General features: G+C 49.2%; 1 protein-coding gene across 2 annotated transcripts in view; it reads right to left on the bottom strand.

Annotated features, from left to right (window-relative positions):
- Positions 1 to 6,097: 6,097 nt before the first annotated feature.
- The window catches only part of PLXNA2 (plexin A2), a 170,988-nt gene continuing 154,145 nt past the window's right edge, over positions 6,098 to 22,940 (bottom strand). For both annotated transcript variants that reach the window (XM_027717820.2, XM_027717821.2), the window contains exons 27-32: positions 19,558 to 19,657; positions 17,272 to 17,462; positions 16,514 to 16,683; positions 14,305 to 14,517; positions 13,838 to 13,988; positions 6,098 to 12,536 (exon numbers count right to left, since the gene is read on the bottom strand). In XM_027717820.2, coding sequence (XP_027573621.2) covers positions 12,441 to 12,536; positions 13,838 to 13,988; positions 14,305 to 14,517; positions 16,514 to 16,683; positions 17,272 to 17,462; positions 19,558 to 19,657 — 921 coding nt within the window. In that variant the 3' untranslated portion in view covers positions 6,098 to 12,440. The remainder of the gene's footprint in view (positions 12,537 to 13,837; positions 13,989 to 14,304; positions 14,518 to 16,513; positions 16,684 to 17,271; positions 17,463 to 19,557; positions 19,658 to 22,940) is intronic.

Below are 22,940 nucleotides of genomic sequence, written 5' to 3'. Positions count from 1 at the left end.
GAATCAATTAATACTCAAGCACCTCGGCTCAGGCTTGATAAATGCAAAGCCAGTGAGTTAAAGCAAAAATAAGTGAAGAGCAAAACCCTCACGAAATCCTCCACCACAGGGCAACCACAACAAACCCGGGCTCTGCCATTATTAGGTGAAGTGGGTGTTATCCGTGTATCCCACACCCTGCTCCCCCCATCCCAGCCATCTGCAGCATTTCAGAGGGTTTATCCCTGAACCACGCGGTGAGGAGGAAATGAAAAGCCCTCCTGTATGTAAATGGGAACCTGTGCAATTGTGCTCGGGAGCTCTGAGCTCGGGAGCAGCTGTGATCTGCCAAACCAACCAGAAAATTAAAGAGATTGTTTTACAAACACGCAGAGGGCACGTGGGGCTGTGCACACACGTGGGCAGGGGTGGCCCCAGCTCTGGGCAGAGCCGTGGGTTCCCTCCACTCCTGGCAGGGCTGGGGCAGCGCTGGAAGGAGAGGATTTGCAGTGCCTCGGTTCTCAAATCCCCTCTGCCAAAGCTCACTTTCATCCCGAGAGCGATGAAAGGCAACTGGGGGGGACGAGATCTGTCACTTTGAGCTGTAGGGGAGGTAATAAGGCACTTGAAAGTCTCCTTACCTTCTAGGTCAGTGCTTTGCAGACAGGTCAGGGATCCACCTGTATGTTTAACCCCCTTTTGAAGTGAGAACCCCTCATTTTCAGGGCTCAGCAGAAGTGGGGAAGTTCAGTCCACTTCAGAGCATCACAAGAACCCCACACTCGAGGTTCAAAGTGGATGCATTTACTCCAGACTCATCCTGCAGCTGAACTGAGCCCAGTGAAGGTAACACGGATGCAGAGAGGTGACTTGTGCCAGTGTGACACAGTCAGGGGCCATGCCAGAGGGCAGCATCTTCAAACACAGGGGGAAGGTGGTGCCAGCAAAACACCTGCAAGCAGTGCCTGGGTGCAGGGGTACCTGCCAGGCTGGGCTGGCAGATGTGAGACATTCCCAGAGGTGCTGCAAGGATCTTATTGCATTTTTCACCCACCAGGCCTGATTATATTACCTGCTGTGGGTTATAAGAATTCGCTCTTACACTCTAATTTAATGAGGTGTCTTAAATGTGGATTTAATCACAGCATTAAGGTAACGGTCACTGCATTCAACCCGGAGGGTGCAAACATCTTCCCTGAGCAGACAGCTCTGCAGCATCCTTATTAATCCAAAAATCATACCCATATTAATCACTCCACAGATTATTACTCTACCCATATCCATTACCAACCTGCTAATCCTCCAGCCTGTGCACTGGGGCATTGGCTTCCCACCAGCAGCTCCTCGTTGTTCCTCTGCAGATGGAGGGAGGGAGTTCTGCCTTGTTCCAGAGGTGCATCCTTGGGAGCTCCCTGCAGAGCTCCCCACTTCACAGCTCCCAGTCAAAAGGCAGCCAGTTCACTAGTGTGTGTGTAAATGAGGGGTTTGTTTGAGACCTGCAATCAGTACAGTGCTGAGACCACTGTGAACACCTTTCCTACACCCTCCCCATGGCAGCACACACCAAGCCCAGGCAGTGCCCTGCTGCTCCAGCACCTACTCCTACAAGAATACAGGCAATTATAGCATCTCCAGAGAGTGATTCAGCACAGCTGGGGTGATTTACCTTCTAGAAACACTGATCTCCTTTATATATCTGTAGCCTGTGAGGTGAATCCCACCCATTAACATGATAAGAGCTGCTGGTCAGGGCCATCATTTTGCTGCCAGCCTCACTGCCAATCCTCCTGGAAGCATCAGGCCATCCTCCTGCTTCTACCTGCACGGGAAAAGAGGCCAGGCCACGAACAGAGCAATCCTTTGAATTCCCTCCCAAAGTGGATTTGAGCACTTTTGGTGCTTGATCTAATTGTTTGGTGCATTTGTTCCCTGTGACTCGCCTTGAGCCACTTCCCTCCCAGGCAGGGTGCTGGCACTCTGACCCGGGCTTGTCAAAGGCTAAAATGCTATTTGAGCACGTATAAAATATGCATGAGGTCTGTGACCTAGTCTATAAACCCCTGTACAGCCCGAGGCAGTGCCTTTGTGGAGGAGCTCAGAGACATTGCAGGTTCCCGCTGCAAAAATCAAATGAACGTCAAAAGAATGCTCAAAAAACTCTTCCCCCTGAGATCCCCCCCCACCACTTCCCTTTGTGACAGCTGAACACGGCAAAAAAAGGAGGAACTTTTAAGCATTTCTATCTTCTCCTCAAAGCTCAGCCTAATTGAGTGCTAACAAAAGAGAAAATGCTTTCTCCTCTCCGGGCAGGCGGCGGCGGCTGGAGCAGAATGACAATTCCAGCCGTGCGGAGACATCCAGCTCTGGCAGACCTGAACTCATCTGGCCACCCACTGCCACCTTAGCACGAGGGGTCTGTGTGTCCAGAGCCAGCTCTGGCAGCCCCAGTGGCTCCTGGCCACCTCCCACCACCTTAACACGAGGGATCCGTGTGTCCAGCGCCAGCCCCGGCACCCAGCAGGGACTTGGAATGTCTTCATTCCCGGTGCTTCTGCAGTGCCTTCCATCGGAGACTCCCAAAGTGTCATTAAATCTCCCAACACCTGCACTGGGGATGGGAATTAACTCTGTTAGGCCACTTAGAGGGGAAACAGGTGGAAGGCAGGATGATTTTGTGGCAAGAGAGCAGCAAAGCCGGGAGTGATCCACATGGGGGGGGTGATTCTTCCCACTGCAGGAGGAAATGGAGGACAGGACAAGGGGGAAGGATTTACACTGACAGAGGGTGGGTTTAGATTAGACATTAGGAAGAAATTCTTCCCTGTGAGGGTGGGGAGGCCCTGGCACAGGTTGCCCAGAGAAGCTGTGGCTGCCCCACCCCTGGAAGTGTCCAAGGCCAGGTTGGATGGGGCCTGGAGCAACCTGGGCTGGTGGAAGGTGTCCCTGCCCATGGCAGAGGGCAGGAGTCAGATGATCTTTACGGTCTCTTCCAACCCAAACCATTCTCTGACTCTGTGTCATTATTCCTGGTGCTCAGCCCACAGCCAAGCCTATTCCCAGGAGCAATAAAGGCGAGAAGGCAGTCATAAAACTGCAGTAATCAAATGTGAAAAGAACAGCCCAATTCATTAATACCCAGACAAGCTGATAGAGACATTCTTAATTATCAAATATTACCATGGAGTTCATTTTTACCTGAGTTGTTTAAGCCTGACCATCCTCCTTCCCTTTTCTTAGACACGTTGCCCTGGGGCAGCATTGAACATTTGTAATTAGATTCCTTCAATGGAGTTAATTATGAAGTGACAATAAAGCCTGAATGGTTCCCATTTTCATAAGTATTATCTGGAAGTAAAAACAAATCCTTTGTTTTGGTATCAATATTTGTAATTTTAAGTCTGACATGAACCTCAGGGTGGACTCTTGATACAAACAGATACAGACACATTCCTGTTGTATTATGCTGTACTTCTACTTTATATTGTATTATAATACTTTCACATTCTTTTATATAAACTTGCCTGCATAAACCTATCTATATACTGAAGCAGAAACAAGATTTCTCTTTGGGATGATCTCTCAATTAATTAATGAGTTTTCATCAAGTTGGTATCAGATTGTAGCAACGTCAATACTTTGCAGGTTCCAGGTTGACCTGGCACCTGGGGTAATTTGTTTTAAATTTTATTACTATTACTATTAAAGTTTAATTACATTTTAAATCTTATAACCCCAGCAGGTCCAGAGTGTCCCATGGAACGAGTCTGGATTCAAGAGGAGGGGACTTAATGTGGTTATTAATGATGTGCTCCATTTTAAACAATGAAGTGTCCATCAACATGAAGTTAAATTTCCATTACAAATGAGTTAGCCACTTAAATATAACAAGACCCTGCATAAATAAAGGGCATGAGATTTTTGTGGCCATTATTGCCAGTTTAAGATCACTGTCTGATTTCATACAATTATTTGTCACCCTCTAGCTAAGCAATAACAGAAGGGAAAAGATGCTGAAACTTAAACAGGTCAAAATTAATGCCACGACTGTATTTGATAATTGAAAGTGTCACCTCCATTAGCTCACTCTAGTAACCAGGCTGGAAAAGCCAGCACCAGGAATGTCCAAAATCTCCACAATTTCCAGAGTGACAGTGATTAAGTAACAGGGCAATCCCAGATGGTGAAATAATTCCCAATTCAGGAGGTGAAATAAAAGCTGGTCAAGAGGATGCTGAGGGTTCAAAATGGGGGGGGTGAGGGGAAAATCAAGACTATTTTGCTGCTGTTTCAGAGGGAAAATCTGCCCCAGGCAGCCCACAGAGCAGAGACAGCCCAGCTCAGTGCTGGAACATTGGGAGTGTTTGCTGAGATCCAGGAATTCCCCCTGGAAGATCCAAACCTGCTGTTCTCCTGATGCCTTTCACGGACACAGGAAATGAGAGAGGGATCTAAGCCATCTGCATTTTATCTAACCTTTATTAAGCATCACTTGACCTTGTCAGTACTGATAAAGCCCTGTGAAGTGCATGCCAGATAAAATGTAATTTTTAATTGAGTATCCTTATTACATCTATTAACAAGGTGCAGATGAATACAAATGACCCCACGGTCGATGCTGTCGATTCACGTTGAGGTTTCTTTTGCCTTTGCTGAGCTGAAGGAGTCAATAACCTCTCAAAGGGTGCACAGGGAGGGGAGATGTTTCCTGGCAGCAGCTGTCCTGCCTCCAGTGTCTATCCTACACAATAGCCACGAGTAAACCAGCTCAGGGATCAGCATCTCCAGGGATCTCCTGTAAAACACCACACCCGTCTTCTCCGGCCCTAAGGAAAGCCCCTGGAACCTCAGACCAGTTCCTATTTTAGTCTTGGTATAAATTTATACTAACCCAAGGCACAGGTGAAAAACAGTCTCCTCTCTTATTCCCTAACTCACAAATCATGTGAAAATCCACTCAGTTTTGGGTGGTCACAGGCAGCTCCAGCACTGGAATGGTTACAGGACTTCCAGCAATTCCAACCCATGGGATTGATCTGCAGAGGTTAAAATCCAGAGGTTTCAATGGGGAGATGGCAGGATGCGGCCAAACTGCTCCCCTAAAAGGTTCATGTCAAGATTTGCTCTCAATTTGAGGGAAATAAGAATAAATGACCTGCCTGAGGAGGAAACTGCTGCACTGACATGATATATTTGCATTAGCTTCAAATGGGAGCAGCTTCCCATCAACCCATCAGCTCCACACTCAAACAAGCGGATTCAGTGTCAAATGTCTATAAAAACTACATCTTGGGGCTGCACTGAACTCCCTGCTGTGATCCACAGTGTGCCAGGCCTTCCCCTTCTGGGTTAGATTTATCCACTTTAGTACCTAATTTAGAAAGGAAAAAAAAAACCAACCAACCCTAAGTTCCTTGAGAAAAAGCAGTGAGACTTCTTGTTCCATATCCACATGTTTCTCCTTTAATGCTTCCTTAAGGGTCTCCATTTTTCTGTCACTTATCATCATCCAGAGTAATTTTGGGCTGTTAGAGAAAGTTCATTGCTGTAATTGCAACCATATTGGTCATTAAAGTTGACAGACAGCTGCTGGAGAAGTCACTTGCGGATTTCTGCTACTCAGCAGATGCCTCTCAGCGTTTGCTGAAGTGTTGGCTTGGATTTATGAACTGGAAGCAAATGCATTTCACCTTAAGGACTGATAATTTCAAAGAGAGGAGAACATGAAGAACTCATCCAGGTCTTTTGTTTGTCAACAGGGTTTGTCTGCTCCTGCTCTAACTAGAGTGGAAGTATCCAGTGTTTCCTCAGGTTCCTAAGGCTGCTGTTGTGCCCACTCCTGCCTGAAAGGATTGGGGACCCCCATCCAGCCCAGTTTCACTAGACAGGGATTATTTCCAGATGCTCCATCCCTGGAAGTGTCCAAGGCCAGGTTGGACGGGGCTTGGAGCAACCTGGGCTAGTGGAAGGTGTCCCTGCACCCAAAGAAGAGCTTTAAGATCTCTTCCAACCCAAACCCTTCTGTGATTTCCACTTACCCATTTCTTGCTGGTGGCATTCAGTAAGTAAATATTCCTCACTTTACACACCACATGTTAGAAAATAAGGACCCACTCAGGAGGGCTTTTTTAACCAGTAAACTTTATTTATATATAACAACAGTACAAAGTGAGTCCTTGGCTTGCAAAATAGGAGTGTTTCATATTTACAATAGGTACACAATAATATATTAGAATAATAACAAAACCCCCTTTTTTTTTCTCCTTGGAACATTTTTAAATACTTAAACTTTCTTACATTTTTTTTTCCACAACACTTGTAAAAACAACAAAAAACAGACAATCATCTTAAAAAAAAATATAATACAGAACTCCAGTGTGTCAAGTATAATGGGGAGGGGAGGAGCCAGAGAACGATACAGTGGAATGGGTACGGATCCAAACCAATTCCTTACTCCTGCCAATACACAAATCCCCCCAAACTGTGTTGGTTTTAAAGAGGGGAAGGGGGCAGAAGAAATCAGAATCTGTTCCATGGCTGATACCTCTACATTCTGTGATGGTTTTGGGGACTCCAGAAGCTTTAGTACCTGTACATTCCCTTCCCCTTCCTGCTTCCCACCGTAACAGCCCCCAAGGTGCCATTAACACCAAAACACTCATCAATAAGAGAAGGACATTTTACTGCATTATCTTCTGAAGCCATGAAATAACGTGGCAAAATCAGCTCATTTACCTTCCAAAGTCTCCTGTTCCAGGTGCACCTTTGTGTCCATGGGGTGGAAACACCGGATGGAGAAGCTGTTGCATAAACTTCCAAGCTTATTCGAAATAGAGGTATTGAAAAAAAAATCTCAAAGGAAAGGCCATACAGGAGATCTCATGTTTGATTTGGCAGCCTCAGGAGGCCCAGAGAGTTTGGGATATTGTCCATGCAGTTGGATGGACCCTGCAGGTCTTTTTGAGCGTGTTCTTCGGCGCTACAGGAACGTCTATGTTTTTCGGGATTATATTCCACTTTTACAAAGAAAGGAGAGGAATGGGTAACATGGGGGCAAAGGGGGATCTGAAAGAACAAGCACACAGACACTGCCGTGCTCACAGCACGGCCAGAACACCTTCAGTTGAGCTGCTCCTGGTGCCACCCCAGCAATGTGGGCACGGACACCCAGATGGGACTGGAGTGGCTTTTCCAGCAAGGGAGCAGTTGGGCTCTGCCATCCCACACTGCCCCGCTCCTTCACCTCCCCATCTCCCACCCTGGCATGGCCCCAGCACCCAAAGCACCCTGGGGTGCAGGACATGCACCACAGACCCCCCAGTTTTCTTCCAGGAGCCAGGAAGGCACCAGGTACCACCCGCAGCTGGGACTCAGGCCTCTGTGCCATGCCCATGGAGCACTGCCTGAAGCTGGGGGTTTTCAGGGAGAACAGAGGCTTTGCACAACCAAAATCAGTCTGAAGGCTCCCATCCTCCTCCCCTGCAAAACTAATCCAACCAACCTCCCCTGACCCTGCACACGGAGGGTTGCTCAGCTCAGCAGAGCCCGAACGGCACCTTCGCAGCGCACACGGGGCATCTTCCACTCCAGTTATTTTCGTTAATAAAACCAAGCCCTCCTGGCCACGCAGGTGTGGGGTGGCCTCAGAGCTGTCAGCAGTGCTCTGCCTGCAGCCTCTGCCCCGCTGCTCTCAGTGGTGCTGGGTGAAGGCTGGGGTGGTTGTGGGTGTTTTCACCAAAGACACATTCGGGACAGATGGGACTGTGCTCCGAGCTCCACCTCACACACAACTATGTACAATGTCACAGCTCCCTGCACCACTGGCTTGCGATTTATGGTACAAATGTGACTCTGAAATACAATGGCTGAAGCTCTGTGGCGTTTTAATGCATCTTTGATGCCAGTTATTTACCCTTCTCTGAACATTTTTTCTTCTCTCCAGGGTACAGTCACACGTGAGCTCTCCCCGATGGCCCAGCTTTTTCAAGTCAGTCTATTTTAGTTCCATTTAGTTGGGCCAGCTGAGTCCCCATGACAGGTGAGCTCTGACAGCACAGGAAACTGGATGCAGAAGAGCCAGTGACAGGCGAGAACGTGGCTGGGCTGCTGCCAGGGAATGGGCTCGAGGCACAGGAGCATCACAGGGAGCTGCTCTGCCCTTTGCCAAGCTGGGTGAGGGCTGCAGCAGGCAGGTCAGTGTTCCTCATACCCACTGGCTGCTTGGGACTTCTGGAGATAAGACCTTGTGCCCACTGGAGGAGGGGAGTGCTCCCACCCTTTCCACACAGGCTCAAACGACTCACCATGAGGGGCTGGGAGTCAGCATCGTTCACAAACTGCAGCCCCGGAGCTTTAAGTGCTCTTGCTTTCGTCCTCCATGTGCCCACCCGAGTTGTTTCCTACATTATGACATTTTTGGTGAAGTCCAGTTGAAGGCAGGAGAGAGAACTTACGTGGGGATGGGCCATCAAGGATTTTAAGACAGTGTGTTGAAGGCACTGCTGTGATGAAGGTCTCTGTTGCCACCGTGTCAGGTGGCTGCACTCACCATCCTCAGAGTGTCACAGCACCGAGACCTGCAGGAAGGCATCATGTCCAGCACGGCCACATCCAGCCTCCTTCAGGGATACACACATGGAATGCTGCTGGGATTCTCCCCACCAGCAGTGAGGCCGTGGCAGCAGTTTTGTTTCTCAGCGCTGGTCCTCAGGGTGGGTCCTCACGCAGCTGCAGGCTGGTCCATGCTGGATCTCACAGGGTTTCCAGTGCTCTGGCCGTGCTGATCCCTCCTGCCTCCCTTTACACATAAATTCATCCTTTATGGCAAAGTGTGGACCACTTGATGTCCACATCCTCCGTGTCCCGGTGGGCTGCAGCGCTCCGCAGCGGGGCTCATGCCGAGACAAGCTCGCCTATAAGTTGCACTCCTGTATATGGGGTTTTTAATAAAGGCTTTCAAGGTGGAGAAGCGTTTGATTAGCACCTCGCTCCCCCTCGGAGTGGGTGCTTTGATAGCTCATGAGCAGAAGATTAAATGGAATTATTTAAGCGGCGACACCAGGCAGAGAGATTCCGGAAAAAATGACGTCTCCCACTTTGATGTCGGAATACCTGAAACGAAGTGAACTGGAGACTCTGAACACCAACCGACCTTGCAGGAGGAAGGGGGCAACGAGAGGGATGTGAAATCATTTCATCTAAGGCAACTGCCCCCTCCTGACCAAACCTCGAGTCCAGTTTGCTGCAAGTGCAAAGAAAATGCTATTTTGAGATCTGAAGCTTCCTCTTCCCAAAGGAGTAATGGAAATGACGGATGCAAACAGGGCAATAGATTACAAGTGCTTTGCCCCAAGGGGATATGTTGCTTCATTCCATATAATTGCCTGTAAAGATCCATAATTAATGCCAACCACCACGAGTAGATACTTGGCAGGTTATTTCTAGGCCACCCTTCCAGCCAGCACTGTGCTGTTCCCTCTGCTGTCCTCCCAATGCTTTTCCAGGTGATGGGAGTGGAGATATTTTTTCTGCTTCCCTCAGAATTCAGTCAAAAGTACAAGAACTTACTGGTTTGTAAAGTGCTCCTGCTGCTCACTCTTTTCTCCTCTGCTCAAATTTTCCCCATAGCAAGGAAGATCAACTCAGTTGTCCCCTTCTCTCCTTAGTGCTCTCCCAGAGAATCCAGGGGATGTTTGGGGGCCCTCCACCTCTGCTGAGAAAATACAGGGGAGCGGGGAATGACAAAACCTTGGCTTGTGGGGTGCTCCTGGCCAGAAGGTAGAGAGCAGGAGGAGGAAAGCAAGCTTAAAATGGGTATGCAAAAGCCTCTCAAAGAGATGTAGAGAAGAGGACCACGAAGGCTGGCTTGGCAGGCACACAGTCCCCAGACCCAGGTGATGCAAAGCCAGGCCTCTGCTTTGGGCAGTACTCATATTTTGTGAATCCTGCAGAGATAACTCTTCAGACTGTGTTTGGAAACTGTTTGGGAACTATTTGGAGTTGCTCTCTTTGGGTTTCAGAGTACCATGAGAATTTGGTGAATGATCTGAGTACAAATACCCAAAACAACCATCACAGCTAGAACACAGACCTGGAAATCCCTCAGCTGAGCTGTGTGATGGATCCCAGGGAGCAGCAGGAATAGAACCAGCAAAAAACCCCAGGATTTCAAAGCCTGACCCTCTGCAATGTCCTGTGAGACCCACAGCAAAGAGCAGGCCAGGCTGGTGGATGCTCCAACGCCATCCCTGGCACTGGGCTCTGTGATGCCCAACAGGACAACCCAGACATTTGCACATTTTCTGCCTTTGACATTAGATTCACTGTGCAGGAGCAGGATCCCTGGGAAGGGAACTCCCCAGTAACAGGCAGTATGAATCCTGCTCTGCCTGGCAGTCTCTGTTTCTGATGCTCTCTCCATGTCTCAGTAAATCCAGTGCTCAGGCCGTTGTAAATGTCAAGAAGTTATTGCACAAAGTCAATCACTGTCATCAGTATTTTCTTCCAGAATATTAACAGGGCCCAGAGAAACTCACAGAAGTGGATTGCCAAAAGAAAGCAGGCTTGGCATGGCTTTTACTGAACGCTAATTAAACCAACAGGTTTCCTGAGTATTTCTCTGCACGCTCTTCTCCCCTCTCCTGTTGCTGAACTGCAAGAGACAGAAAACCAGCAGCTCTCTGGTGCCCAGGGAGCCCGTGGTGACCCCGCTGGGCTCCTCTAGGCAGGAACAGTGGAGGAGGGGGATGGATATGAAAATGGATTTTCCTTCGACACACGCTGGCCGCAAACTAAGCTCCCAGTCTGGTGTGGCCCTGCCCGGGCAGGCTGAGCAGATGCCAGGAGCTGTTTTGGTGCCACTGCCAAGCTCATGCAGTCAATACTTGTATTTCCATTAGACCTCATCACCCTGTCCTCCCCGCTGCAGCCTGCACACATATCAGTATTTACTACAGAGAGAAATATTTACAGCGTTCCTTCCCCTCCTGGCACTCTACAAAGGGACACACATAAGCTTTGGTGTCTTTGAAAGTAATAACACTCACAAACATTTGCCTGTCACTGGCCACAAGAACACGTGCTGGGGGGGCCAGCAAGGGACTGAAGAGAACAATGAGACGCCGAGACAGAGACACGACAGCAGCACTGGCTGGCCTGCGGGTGCTGGTTAAGGTTTGTCCTTGCCTAGAGCAGAGATTTCTTTCCCCTTTCCAGTGGAAATACAAGTCCTGACCCTGGGCAGCATGGCAGAGAAACCCAAAGGGAGCCTGTGCCAACTGGCTCTGCGTGGCAAAGAGAAGAGCAACAAATGTCTCCTCTTGTGATGTCCAGGCTTTTCAAGTATCACCCACTGTAAACATCGGGGCTTTGTTGGGTTTTACTGCAAGAAATGGGAGGTGGCTGCAAGAAACCCCCCAAAATCAACCCTGGAGGTGTCATCCCAGCTCTGCCCAGATGGGGTGAGGGCAGGAGGCCAGCTGGGCTCATGTGGGACCAGCAATGGGATACTGGATGGGTCACTGCTGGATCACCTCAGCCATGCTGGACACTGCCAGATCACTGCTGGATCATCACAGTCATGCCAGGCACTGAGCCCATCACTGCTGGATCACCGCAACCACTGCGAGGTGGAATGGGGTAGAAATGGGAAAAAGTATTTAAATTCCGATCTTTCCTCCTTCGACAGCAAATGGGATTTAAAAAAAATATATATATATTGACACTATATAAATACATCGATAAAGCTGGACTTCAGGACAGGTCGGATGATCTGATGGTTTTGCAATTCAGGTAAAGTTCCTTCTAGTGCCTATAAGTTACTCAGCCACTGAACTATTTTCAGGCTAAACCGCTATTTCACTTCGTGGAGAAAGGTGTGGTGCAAACTTGTGCTCATGTTGTTTTATAAGATCCCAAAAAGAAGACGATTTCGGTTTTCCAGATGTTCCAACTGGTGTGAGAGTCCGTTCGCAGAATGTCTGAGCCGCGTCCTCAGGAGGCTCTCGAGGACAGGATTCAGAGCTGATCCTTGTTGCCAGGATTATTTCTATGGCCTCTGTGGTTTTTGCTCCTTTTTTTTTTTTTTTTGTACTTTTTTCTCCTTTTCTTAAAAAAAAAAAAAAAAGGCCTTTAAATAAAGTTTTATTTTCTAATATACATCAAACAATTTTCATGCAAAGCAGCAGTCATGGAGACATCCAGGTTCCTTCTTTCCATGTATGCTCGAAAAAATGATCCACCTTGATCAGACTTGGATTGAGATGTTTTATCTTCTTCTCTTCCTGCCTTTCAAACCGGTTCCTACATGATTTTTGAATGCAGTCAGTCCTTGGGCCAGTCTCTGTTCGCTCCAGAAGAGCCTTGGTATTTGTGTCCAGCGCCTTCCTTGCTTGTTCTCCCTCTAAATTCCCGAGAGTCCATGTGATCCTCTGCCCTTTGCCAGCCTTGAGCACCACGACCTTTCTTCAGCTCTCAATAGACATGGCCCCAATAAGTTGCTCTACTTTGTAAGCCAGCCGCTGTCTACGTGCCTGTTCATCCTGCTCCAGAGCCCCGATGAGCTGGGGGAGAGAAAATAAAACGGAGGGGGGGGAGAAAAAAAGAAACAGAGAAAGAAGTCAGTGTATGAGAGAGGGGGGTGGAGGAGCTGGGTGGGCAGCGAGATGTGACCAACTTGAAATGGGGAGGTGAGAAACTCAAATAAACGGCGAAGCAACGTGCCCAGCGCTTCGCCGTCGCTTTGTTGGACCGCTCAATACCCGCACAACAAAATCATTCTGACCCTCCCCTGTACCTTGGACTCCAACACTTCTTGTCTCGTTTAGCACGGAACTGATGAGATTTTTTTTAAACCCTTTAATCGGAAAATAGCCGCGGCGCTGTGTGGCAAACGCGTACACGCAATTAAATGACAAAACCCTCCCTTTTAACGGACGTAATTGCAAAATAAGGTTCTTCTCGCAGCGAAATGAAGGGGTGGAACAGATGGCAAGAACTTGGTTTCAAGTGATGCATTCATTAAAGGAGCTCACGCTGCCAGGGTGTCTTTGCAAACAGGAGTCTGCGTCACCGCAACGTGGGATTTGGACCGTGCTCTTCCCAAAAGACAGGGATGTTTCTGGGGACCTTCAGTGGGTCATGATGATTTTCCACTGCATTAAGGAGCAGGCTGCACCGGGTGCATGCCAAGGCTGAGGAATCCAGGTGCTCCCACAATATTTTAGCTCTTAATCCTCCTGGGATTGTGCTGCAGGACCCAAACCTCTTTGTGCACGAAGAGAACAGCAGGACAGCAGCGCTGCCAGCTACGGCCACGCTGCACCAAGGGCAAGGGGAGCTCTGGGTGGCAGCAGGAGGGATCACTGCACAACCCACCACTGCACTGAAGTGCATCTGGTCTGTCACACACACGCCGTGGGACAGCATCACCCCAGGGGACACCATGGCCCCAGGGAACACCATTGCCCAGGGGACACCATCACCCCGGGGGACACCATCACTCCAGGGAACACCATTCCCCCAGGGGACACCATTGCCCAGGGGACACCATCACTCCAGGGAACACCATTCCCCCAGGGGACACCATTGCCCAGGAGACACCATCACTCCAGGGAACACCATTACCCCAGGGGACACCATCACTCCAGGGGACACCATAGTCCAGGGAGCACCACTGCTCAGAGAACACCACCACCCCAGGGGATACCTTTCCCCACGTGACACCATTGCCCAGGGGATACCATCACTCCAGGGAACACCATTTGCCCAGGGAACACCATTTGCCCAGGGAACACCATTTGCCCAGGGGACACCACTGCCCCGAGGGACACCCAGGGGACATCACTGCCCAGGGCACACCCACCTCTTCGCTGTACTTGCTGACATAGGAGTAGATCTCGTTGAGGGCACTCAGCATGTTGAACTCCACGGCGTGCAGGCGCGACTGCTCGGCGAGGTAGGCGTTCATGTCCTGGTCGCTGATGGCGGGGAGCTTGGCGATGTCGGCGTAATACCTGCGGGAAGGAGAGGCCAGGGGAGGGCACGTGAAACACGGTGGCTTGAAATGCTCCTTTTCCCCTTGGGATTTAAACTGAGCTCTGCGGGGAAAAGAACATCATTTCGCTTCATGTTTGAGTCTAGAAAACAGGATTGTGGTCTGTAACAAGCTGAAAATAAGAGCAGCGATGCTCGACGGGGCTGCAATCATCGATGATCCCTGTGAGTCCCTTCCAGCTGTTCTATATCCACTTCCCAACATTCTATTCTGTGATCACCGGCCATGGGAGGTTGGGCAGGAGCAGAGCACCCCCCGCCCACACTGCTGCCCACCTCTCCACCCAGCTCTTGTAGCTGGGGATGTCCTTGGCGTACAGCAGCTTGTTGGAGGGGGAGTCCTTGCCCAGGCGGTGCTCCGAGGTGGAGCAGGAATCCATGAAGGTCTGAGCCACGACGGAGAGGCAGGCGTCCGTGATGCTGCCCTTGTGGATGTCGAACACGAACTGGGGGTTTTTGATTACGTTCACCCAGAATCGGAGGGGGAGGCTGGAGGGCAAGCGAGAAACAAAATTAGATGTGAAGACAAAGGCTGGGAAAGGGCACATGCTGAAGAATAAGAATAGAAGAATTTGAACAGGAGCTGGGCCAGGGGCATGAAGCACCAGTTAGACCAGTGCTGCCCAGATTGCTGGTGATGGATCCTGCCATGCCTGTGCTGGGCACTGCTGCCCTGGGAGTCGCCCCGGGCTCTGATCCCGCACAGTGGAGGAGGTATGGGGCAGGAGGGTAGGCTGGCTGTGCCAGGGCAGAGCTGGGCAGTGTTTGGGGGTTCTGGGGGAGCATCTCTGTGAGAGGCCCATTAAGCTGAGCTGGTTAGAGCGGGTGGATGTGGTGTGGGGTGAGCCCGGGGCAGTCACCCCCACACTAATCAGCCGCTGCCCGGCCACGCCGCGGCCCATCATCCGCAGGAGGTGCAGCAGCATCAGAGGCTTTGTCCCCAAATCCCGAGGCCTTTGCAATCAAAGGGGAATTATTATTCCTTTTTTTCTTCAGCTGTATAGCAGGATCAAAAAAACAGCTGCTGCTTTCTATTACCTTTCAAGTCTCAGCTCCCTCTGTCTCCCCAGCTTGCTGAAGGCTGCAGCCTTAACTCTTGCTGTACTGCAGGTGAGCGGCTCAGCCACATCCCCAGTACACCCAGCTCCCTCTTCCAAGCCTCCATTTGCTTTGACCTGCTCCAGTGGCACAAGCCCGCTCCCATCTCCCCACCAAAATTCCCTTCCCGGGAATGCTGCAGCTCAGCCGAGCCCACCATGTCCCGGGGAGAAGGAAGGGCCAGGGCTCCTGGGGTGTGATGCCTCTGGCAGGCCAAACTCTGGTGGTCACTGTTTCCTTTTTTTATTGCTTTAAGAGGTCTCATAATTTCTTGTTGATTCCACAATTTTTACCCCAATAACTCCTTCTTCTAAGGCTTTCAAGGAATTGTTTTGAGCTTCCCACAGCCTTAGTGGGGAACCCGGCTTTTGCAGCCACGATGATTAGAGGTCTTTTAAGCCACGAGAGACTCAGGGGGGAAATACAAAGTCTTTAGGAAGCAACTATTTGTTGTGCTTTTTTTCCTTCCTCGCAGAGGTAAATTTACAACCCATGGAGCCTTTAATCCTAAAATAACAGCAGAGGCAGAGATGTGAGAGCTGTTATTGTTTGGAGAAGGCCGATGGCACATGGGGCTGGCTCCTTCCCCCCGTGCCACCTCCTCCTGATGCCCAAATGCTCCAGCTGCTGCCTGAAGTGATGCAAAAGGTGCAGCCACTGGCTGAGCTCCCCCCTCCCACAGCAGGGTTGTGCAGGCAGGGTGGTGTGGGCATGGAGCCCTGCCTCCCACTCACAGACTGGCTCTTTCCAAAGTGTGGGAATCAGAGGCTGGTTCCAGCTTCCACTTGGGCAGAGGACTCAGAGCACGTGCCGCGGTACACGGTGCTGAACACAAGCACTCAGGCTTGTGCTTTAATACCCTTCCCTTCCAAATCAGGATGTTCTATGATTCTGTGATTCCATGAACACCACACTGGCAGCCCAACCCAGGATCAAACCCCACTGCCACATCCACCGAGGCAGCATCAGTGCTGGCTGAAAAGCATCTGCATGGCTTTGTGGCACATCTCATGCTCTGAAGCTGCATGGCTCCACAGAATCACAGAATCAGCCAGGTTGGAAAAGACCTCTGAGATCATCGAGTCCAACCTTTGACCCAACACCACCTTGTCTACTAGACCATGGCACTGAGTGCCACATCCAGTCTCTTTTTAAATCTCTCCAGGGATGGTGACCGCTACTTCCCTGGGCAGCCCATTCCAACGCCCAATCACTCTGTAAAGAACTTCTTCCTAATGTCCAACCTAAACCTTTCCTGGCGCAGTTTACGACTGTGCCCTCTTGCCCAACTTGGTGCTCCCCAGCCTTCCCAAAGCAATTCCCCACCTCTGTTCCACCCTAGGACACAGCCAATTGCTCAACACTCGGACCTGCCTCCCCCTCTTACCAATTGCTCTTCCACGTGTGCCTCACATCCGTGTCGTGGATGCCGTGCTTGTCCGCCTGCTCATCCAGGAAATCGAACATGTACTTGATGGCGAGCGGGAGCGCGCTGCCGCGGTGCACGGTGCTGAACAGCGTCTCGAACAAGTCGTCCACGAACTTCTGCAGCGTTCCCTAGAGGCAGCAGCAACCCAGGGGGGTGAGGGGAGGGACGGGCACACGCTTGGCCAAGCAGCCAGATGTTACCAGCCCCTCAAAGTGCTGCCATGGACCCCATAGGAATAACGAGGTCGGGGTCTTCCCGAGCGCTGACTGCTCTGGAGGATCCCCAGGGAAAGCTCTGGCCTGCAGCTACTCAGAGTTGAATTTGCTCTTTATTTCTAACCTGAAACCATTTTTTTTCTGGCTTTCCAAAGCACATCTGTGTTATCCACGGTGATGAACGTGGGAGGAGAGACAGGAAAACTCTCTCCGGTCAAGGAAACCGGGTAAATATTTGCAGGCACTGCTGCAAATTAAAACACTCTTTGTGTTTTAATAGTGTGCAAAAGAATGAAGAATTGCAGCAACAGCCTTGAGTGTGGGGAAATCTGGGCTGTGGTTCTGTTGCTGCTCCAGCACCCACCTGGTCCCAGGAAAACCCAGCAGGGACAGACCTCCTGGGAGCTGAGCATCATCAGGGGCTGCACAGGACCCCCGAGAAGTGTCTGTGGATGAACCTCACTGTGCGTTTCCCACGCGAATTCAGCGCACGGGAGTTACCTTTGTGGCCAACAGCCTGGTCAGGTAGATCTCAGACACCATCTTACTGCCCCTGTCTCCCTCCTTCTGGTCTCCATGGTCGTGGTTTTTGACCAGGTGCCAGACCTTGACCCCGCTCTCCAGGTCGGGGGTGATCATGGGGGCCCGGGAGCGCAGGCTGTCGGGGCTGCCGGTGTAGCGGAAGGTGGAGTCTGGATGATGGGGAGAGAAGTTGGTCACACTCAAAGCAAACCCTTTTTCCACTCCCCTGTCTCTTCTCAGTGACACCACCACGTTTGCTAACGCCCAAACCACCTGCACTGGCTTTTTTATGGGGTGATGAAATATAAAACCACCCAGGCACCAACAAAATGTTGATATGTGTTGGTCTCCACTGAATAGAGTCCCTCAGACTTGGGCTTTTCTCTGTTCACACTCAGACATGGACTTTCCTGCTCCATTCACATCCTTATGTGAACTCATCATACAGGCCCACACAAGATTTGTCCATGAGCTCACACACGTTAACCCCGGGCACCGACTCCTGCAGCGCCAGAGTCTTGTGTTTTGTCCAGTATTCTGCAAATAATAAAACCCTGCCCAGCACAATGAGTACAAAAGGCAGAAGAAACTGCTGGTCTTGTCCTTGAGGCTTTCAGGAGAGCAGCAAGGGCTCAAGCTGAGCATCAACTGCAGAGCCCAAGGCCAGTCCTGCACCCCAGCCGTGCCATCCGTGGGCTGAACGGGTCCAGCCTCCTGCTGTCCTTCCTGCCCTGAAGGGAAAGGGGAGCTCAACAGGAGGCAGACAGACAACAGTCTTTCCCTTAATTGCTCAGGAACCATGGAGGGATGTGACATATATTTATTTACGTATTTAACTTCCCAAAGAATGTGCCTCCCTGGATCCCATCCATGGTGTCTCCAAGCTGAGACACGAGGCTGAGGAGCCCGGCTGTGCCTCGCTGGATTTTTTCCTCTCACTAAATTTCTTTGTTCTCTGGAAACCTTGTGGATTTTCTCAAGTTTAGCCTTGAATTCACTGCTCAACCTCCTAGTCAAGAGTACGGGGATCAATCATAAATCAGCCAAGGGAAATACTTGAGTCATTACCAAACTAGCTGGATTTTCATCCCTGATTAAGGCTTAGATAAATGAGTACTCCAACTGATATAATTAAGGAGACAGACAAAGGGACAGCTAGGAAAGCATCTAGTAATTCTATTTTTAAACACAGCTCCGTACTGATATATAACAGGGGAAGTAAATAAGTATCTAATTTAAATTCTGTCAGCACAATTAGAAATATTAATCTTAACATGAGCAATGATCGCTCACATTGGTAGTTTGCAAAAGCTTTGCCAGCTGACATAGATCAATGAGCTGTAAGGACTCAGGTTGTGTGACCCAGCCTTGGTTTTTCCATCACCTGAAGCGTGGGATGTGCTGGACATTTGGGGGATCTACACCACGCAGGGAGAAATGCCTTTTCTCCTGGATTTTACCTAAGGACCAGCCTATTTCTGGCTCCTCAGAACCCTTGTTCAAGGAAAAAAACCCCAACATTATTTTGGGAGCCATAAACAAGAGGAGGAGACGGGTTTGTCAGGAGACTTTTCGCTTGTAAAACACTCTGCAAAATGAACGATAATGAAAGATCAGCGCACCAGAGATTTTGCCACTGCTGCCTTTTATGGAAGTATATTATTACTATTATTGTGGATTTAGTGTTATAAACGCACACCTGGCACCTCACAGACTCATTTACTCAGGCTGCAGCATCTTCAGGGACCCTCTGGAATGTGCTGAGCCCTGCTATTATGCAAATCCAGAATTCCCAGGAGGGCACATCCGAGAGCTCTGTGTTAAGATTGCTGTTCCCCATTTTGACCCATTAGCAAAGAACTCAGGATCCTCCACTTAGAGAAGGGAAAGGTGAAGGACTCAGGCTTTTCTGTCATGCAGGGGACACAAAGCTCCTTTCCTGCAGTGGGAGCCCCAGAGGGGCTCTGCATCACCCACCCCCTCTGAGACAAAAGACTTCCCTGGACTTTCCCAGGACCAACATTCCTAAAGGCTACTCATGTGCCTGGCATTCCCTTCTCCCTCCTCTCAGCTTCTCTGGTCTTTTGGCTGTTCTGCTCATAGATGGAAAAGCCTTTGCAAGGAAACACCAACAGCCAAGGACATTTTCCTGTTGGGCACCTGGGTGTTCATTTTGGCTCGTGTAGGGCGGTTTTTCTGGGGCAATCTGCTGCTTTTCCCCCACCTAATTCCTTGCAAAACCCGCCATTTCCCATCCCTTCTTACCGTATCTGCTGATAGATGTCCGGGATATACTGGCAGAGGCAGGAATATTGTAGGAGGAGGTTTGCTTGGGAACGAGAGCCACGACTGAGCGGTCGGACACCTGGGGAGGCAAAGGAGGAGGAGAAGATCAGTGGGATCCACCCTCCACGTTGGGATCACCAGCTGCTGATCCAGCAAATCCTGGGCAGAAGGGTGCCAAGGGTGGGCACAGGGAGCCACCCAGCCCTGGCAGAGCCCCGTGTTGGGTCTGCAGCAGCTCTACAGCCAGAGCCTGAAGGAAAGGGGTGATAAATCAAAGATTTATTTTTTTATTTGAAGATGCTTTTGGTCGTTCTGATTTAAGGTTATGCTTTATCCAATAAAAATGAGAATCTCAAGAATTGTTGTGATCCAATTAAAGTAACAATGCAGAGGGAATAAAAGGGCTGTAATAACGTTATGGGCCATAAAACATTCCTATTAAACCATTTTTTATTTTAGCAATTTTTACGAACTTTAAAAGTTTGATTTACAGCTGAGCAAGTCATAAAGCCATCTTTCAGGGTATTTAATTGTTATCCCTTTATTGCTCCAGAGAAGGAATTAAACACTGGGAAGTCAAACTATAAATGAACATTAGTGCTAACAAGGTTTTGTTACAGCAGATTTTAGTAGCCATGTTTAATTTTATCCTCCCTATAAATCCAGTAGTCACTGGAAGTTTTCTAACTTATTCCCCTTAATTAAGAATCTGCAGGTTTCCAGGGAATGGGCCTGAGTGGCTTTTAATTTTGAACTTGTGACCTGTCGTGCAGCACAGCAAGGAGCAGAGAACAGAGTCACCACAGCCTGCCAGGGCCCAGCCAACACACTTTTTAGAGGACCTGCACAAAAGAAATGCCTCTTCCTGCTGGAGGAATTTCTTTTGGGGCTAAATCCTCCATTATTTGCCAGGAGTCCTGTGAGGGACTCAGCACTGACCCTGTGCACGGGATGCTCCAGGTGTTTTTTGCTTCCCCAGCCTCTCCAGGTGTTTGTACAACACCTGCAGCCACAAGGTGAGCTTCACACAGTGCCCTGTGCTGCCTTTCAAGGCCATTCAGATGAAAGGTTTCATGGAAATGCGAGTTATTATTATTGCTGGTGATAGTGGAAATAATAGTCACTTGTGGTTCACGGCACAAAAGTGAGATATTTCTAAGAAAAAACACTCCAAACACCTCCATTATTTCCTTGTCTGCTCCTGCCTCACTTCATGCAATTTGTTAAGCCAAAGGAAGAAATGATCAGTGCTGATATTATTTTCTTAGGCCGTTCTTAGCTGCCACTCCAGCTCAGTTCCACCAGGGAGAAACCCGAGCCCGGGGTGCTCCCATGGAGGAGCGGCTCCATTTCCACCAGGGCTGTGGTTAACTGGGAGAGAGGCATTAAAAATTCCACACACACACATAAGAGCACTCTCACTCTCTAAATTTTGGGTCGAATGGCTCTTGTCAGCTAAAAAACCACCAGCGTGCAAATTAGCATCAGATGTAACACGCATTCGTTTCCCATCTCGCTCCGCCGCTGCCACACTCCCAGAAAGCCCCAGAGACGCCCCGGGAGCTGGCTGGCTGCTTTACAACTTTATAAATATTCTGATTATTCTACAAGCTGGAAACGTGGTGCACAAAACACCTTAAAGAGAGGAGAAATAAAACCTGGAGCGGGGAGGTGGGGGCCCAGGCTGTGCCTGCGTGGGGCAGCGGGGACGCAGCGAGGATTCCAGCTCTGCCACCCTCGGCTCCAGAGTCTCATTTTCCACACAAATCTTCCCTTTGTCCTTCTAATTTTCCCTTTAAAACAGTTTTTTAGCCTCTTGGCCTCTCCAGACTCGCAGTGGCTGACAGGTATTCATGCTCTGCTGCCTCTGAGTTAACCCTGCGTGAGCCACTGTAAATCATTTAATATTAAATTCAGTGTTTCATTTTTCTTGAGCGAAACCACACGGGGTGAGACTCTCCCATGGAGTTTAATAGCCATGAAGCCAAAAGGATACGACACAAATGTAATATAATTCCTTACCACATACAAAAGCTCCAGAGAATTTAACAAAGAATTACACCTATTTAAGCCATACATCTATTTTTATAAATGAAGAAATAAGCAGCAGGTGTACAATTCACTGCATAATTTTATAAAGTGGTTCAAAAATATTAGAAAGATGAATATTTCTCTTTAAATCCAATTTGGTGTTGTATGCAAAGGCTTCCCGTGAAAAATCCATTTGATCAGTTATTATATTTTCGTCATTCTAATGTAGAAAACAAATGTAATAGTGTCAAATCCAGCGGCCAGGGGTGGAGCTGAGAAACTCTTGGAGTTAAATAACTGCCCTCTGCAGAGCCCTCAGGGCACAGGGAGGAGGAGGGTGGTTTGGAGCCCTGGAGATGCAGGGAATGGGGCTGAGGAGCGAAGGGATCCCAGGAATCAGGAGCAGGGCAGGGCTGGGGGGTCCAGGGGTGTTCTGGTCCCTCCTGCAGCCTCCCAGGTGAGAGCAACTCTCCAAGACACACCTGGATGGAAACATGAGCTGTGCATCTCCAACCTCCACGTGCACACCCAGAGATCTCTTTGCCTTCAGATCAGAATAAAGACAAGACAGCTCTGAATAAAAGATGGGCAGAGCTTTAGAAAGCAAGCTTTCATTTTTTTTCCCCCAGAAATTTAGAAATCATCTTCACAAGTCCTCTGGAAATCTCCATATATTTTAATGGCTTGAACCACACCTGTTTCATGGGTAACATTCCTGTTAAATGGTGAGACAGCAGCACTTGGAACTCAAATGATTTTATACCCTCTTTAAGCTGTGCCTTTGCCCACGTATTTGTTTTACAGTGTAGTCCTGGAGCATCTGTATTTTTGATGCCTAATAAAAACATTTATTGCTCCAACAGAAAAAAGGAAAGAAACACAACCTGGTAGGAATAGCAAATACATATATATATATATATATTGCTGTTTGTTTTTGGCAAAAGCCTTGCCTTGACAAGATTTCTGCTGGAGTGAAGAGAAGTTGGCTCCTTTTTAATGAGTGAAACAGCTCAGTTGGGCTGTGCAGAGCTCGGGCCAGAGCAGGAAGACACGTGGCATCTACCTGGTTAGATGTTTGGTAGCAAACTTCTCCTTTCTTCCAGAGCACAGCTGACATTCAAATGGCAGGAAGAGCTGCAGCATCTCGAGTGCTTGCAAGGGTTTTGTTTATTTTAAGGGTAAGCTTGTGGCTCAGCTTTTCCCACAGGCACTAAAATGAAAGTGCCTCCTCCCCCAGCATCCACCACACATCAGACAAGCACAGCTTTCACTTGTGACTTCCTCACGATGACTTTTAAAGATCAAGGCATAATAAAGTCTCGCTGCTTCCC

This window comes from Pipra filicauda, unplaced genomic scaffold (genome assembly GCF_003945595.2).
Source record: "Pipra filicauda isolate LSUMZ 115617 unplaced genomic scaffold, ASM394559v2 scaffold460_size520110_pilon, whole genome shotgun sequence".
Classification (NCBI taxonomy): domain Eukaryota; kingdom Metazoa; phylum Chordata; class Aves; order Passeriformes; family Pipridae; genus Pipra; species Pipra filicauda.
This window is presented reverse-complemented; position numbering and strand designations above follow the sequence as displayed.